A 2,072-nucleotide genomic window follows, 5' to 3' on the forward strand; every position below is an offset into this window, starting at 1 on the left:
CACCGTCTGGCGAGGGTGGCACCACCAAAAGTACGATTTGCAGTCCGTCCGACCGCATGGGCTCCATTCAACTGTTAGCGTTTCTGGTTAGGCCCATGGGTGGCCTGGTGACTGGCTGCGTCGGCCCATTGGGGTTGTCCCAGCCCACCTGCCTGTGCGCGACTCTGGGCTGTCGCACGGCCGGCCCGTGCTTTCTTTAATCATTCGGGTTGACCTTTAATGGCAAGCCGCGACTGCCCCGCACGTCACGGCGACGGCCAGGCGAGAAAACAAAGAAGCAAGCAGATGCCCATGCCCTCCTTCCTTCCCTCGCTAATCGCTAGCTGTCCGTCACATGGCCTGCCCGGCGCATCTCACGGCTGGCTTAATCATGCGCTGCCACCAAAAGTGCCGCCCTCTTTTACGCTTGATGATGATCGCATATTCGCATGCATTTGGCTTTGCACCCGTCATGACTAGAGTACAGTATGCTGGTAATGCAAATGTTTAAACAGGAAAATAAAAATATTATTCAAGATTGAAAAAAAGACACTTGCGCCCGATTTGAATAGTCTACTTATAAACTTCGGCCGATTCAAACCCAACGTGCCCACAACCGTAATACTAAACAAAATACGTGCATAGTAAATAGTAGATGGAGTACCGCCCATTTCCAACTCCTACAACACCACAAGATCCCGTAAATGATGCGCGTAGTGCGTACTACGGCTACCGCAATAATCAACCGAATGCAACTACTCCTACAGCTAAAGCGCAACAAGTACCGCCACTTGCAAGCTTAAAATAAATCCATTCGAATTATACAGTGTACAATATAAGATCTCACCAATTATACACCCACTAATTTCAATGACACCAAGAAAAATTGTTTCCATCGAGAGGGAGAAAAGAAAAGGAAAATGGGGAATTTACACCGCATGGATGGGTAATGGCTTCCTACTCGTCTGCTCCAACATAATAATCATGTAAATAAATTATAGTGCGTAGTAGTATATCAAAGCGAAAAAAAACTTTACTGGAAAATCTTCCAGCCCAGCTCCTAATCGTAACGCGCCTCCGCACCTAGAAAGTCCACTTCCAGATCTTGACGCGGACCCTGACCTTGCACGGGTGCGCCGCCGTGCTCGCCGTCGCCGTCGCCGTCGCCGTCGTCGTGTCGGCGTCGGACGGGGCCGGCGCCGGCGCGAGCGCGACGGTGCCGTTCTTCCCGCCCTTGGCCTTCCTGGGCGCCGGCGGGGGCGGGGGCGGCGGGGTCACCTTGATGCCCTCGCAGTGCACCTGGATGCCGATCTTCTTCGTCCTCAGGCCGCCCACGCGGGCGCCCGCGCTCGTGTCCGCGTCCAGGACCACGCCGAACCCGCCCGACTTCTTCACGTCGCCGCTCGCGCTCGGGTCCACCGCCGCCGCGCTGGAGGCGATGGTGGCGGTCAGCACCGTGGTGTTGCCGGCCGCGTGCGCGAACCCGGGCACCGTCGCGCTGCCCAGCGGGAGCGCGTTGGCGGACGTGGCCGCCGACAGGGTGAAGTCGCCGTAGAGGTAGGCGATCTTCTTGTTGGGGTTGCGGGCGGTGACGGTCAGCGTGATGGCGTCGGTGAGCACCGGCGCGGTGGCGGAGGAGGTGAGGTTCAGCGACGCCAGGCGCACAGAGGAGACGGTAAAGGACGGGCGCTGCGGGCGGTACAGGAGGTAGAAGGCGCCGCCCGCCGCGGCGGCGGCGAGCGCCAGGAGGATCACCGCCAGCAGCGCCCAGCAGAAGCAGCAGCAGAGGCTGCACCGGCAGGACCGCCGGCGCTTCGCGGGGGCCTGCGGCCGGTAGATGGGCCGCTGGTACGTCTGCGATTTGGGCGCCGGGAACGACGCCGGTGCGCCGCCGTTGGCGGCCGCGGCCGCCGGGGGCGGGTTGGGCTTGGCGGCCGGGTAGACGCGGTCGGCCATTGGCGCCGCAGTCGCAGCGGGCTTTGCAAATGGTATGGGCGGCCCCGGCGGGTGGGGTGGTGGTGCCGCTGGCTGCTGCTGCGGCGGCTTGGAGCCTGGAGCTGGAGGTGGTCCTGTGGAGTTCCTGAATGGACGCG

At 60.5% G+C, this 2,072-nt stretch overlaps 1 protein-coding gene across 1 annotated transcript; it reads right to left on the reverse strand.

Moving 5' to 3' along the window:
• Nucleotides 1-770: 770 nt before the first annotated feature.
• On the reverse strand, nucleotides 771-2,072 carry LOC120664355 (NDR1/HIN1-like protein 6). Its single transcript, XM_039943536.1, has one exon. The coding sequence runs from the start codon at nucleotides 1,933-1,935 to the stop codon at nucleotides 1,063-1,065; it is 873 nt and encodes a 290-aa protein (XP_039799470.1). The 5' UTR covers nucleotides 1,936-2,072; the 3' UTR covers nucleotides 771-1,062.

This window comes from Panicum virgatum, chromosome 3N (genome assembly GCF_016808335.1).
Source record: "Panicum virgatum strain AP13 chromosome 3N, P.virgatum_v5, whole genome shotgun sequence".
In the NCBI taxonomy this organism is placed as follows: Eukaryota; Viridiplantae; Streptophyta; class Magnoliopsida; order Poales; family Poaceae; genus Panicum; species Panicum virgatum.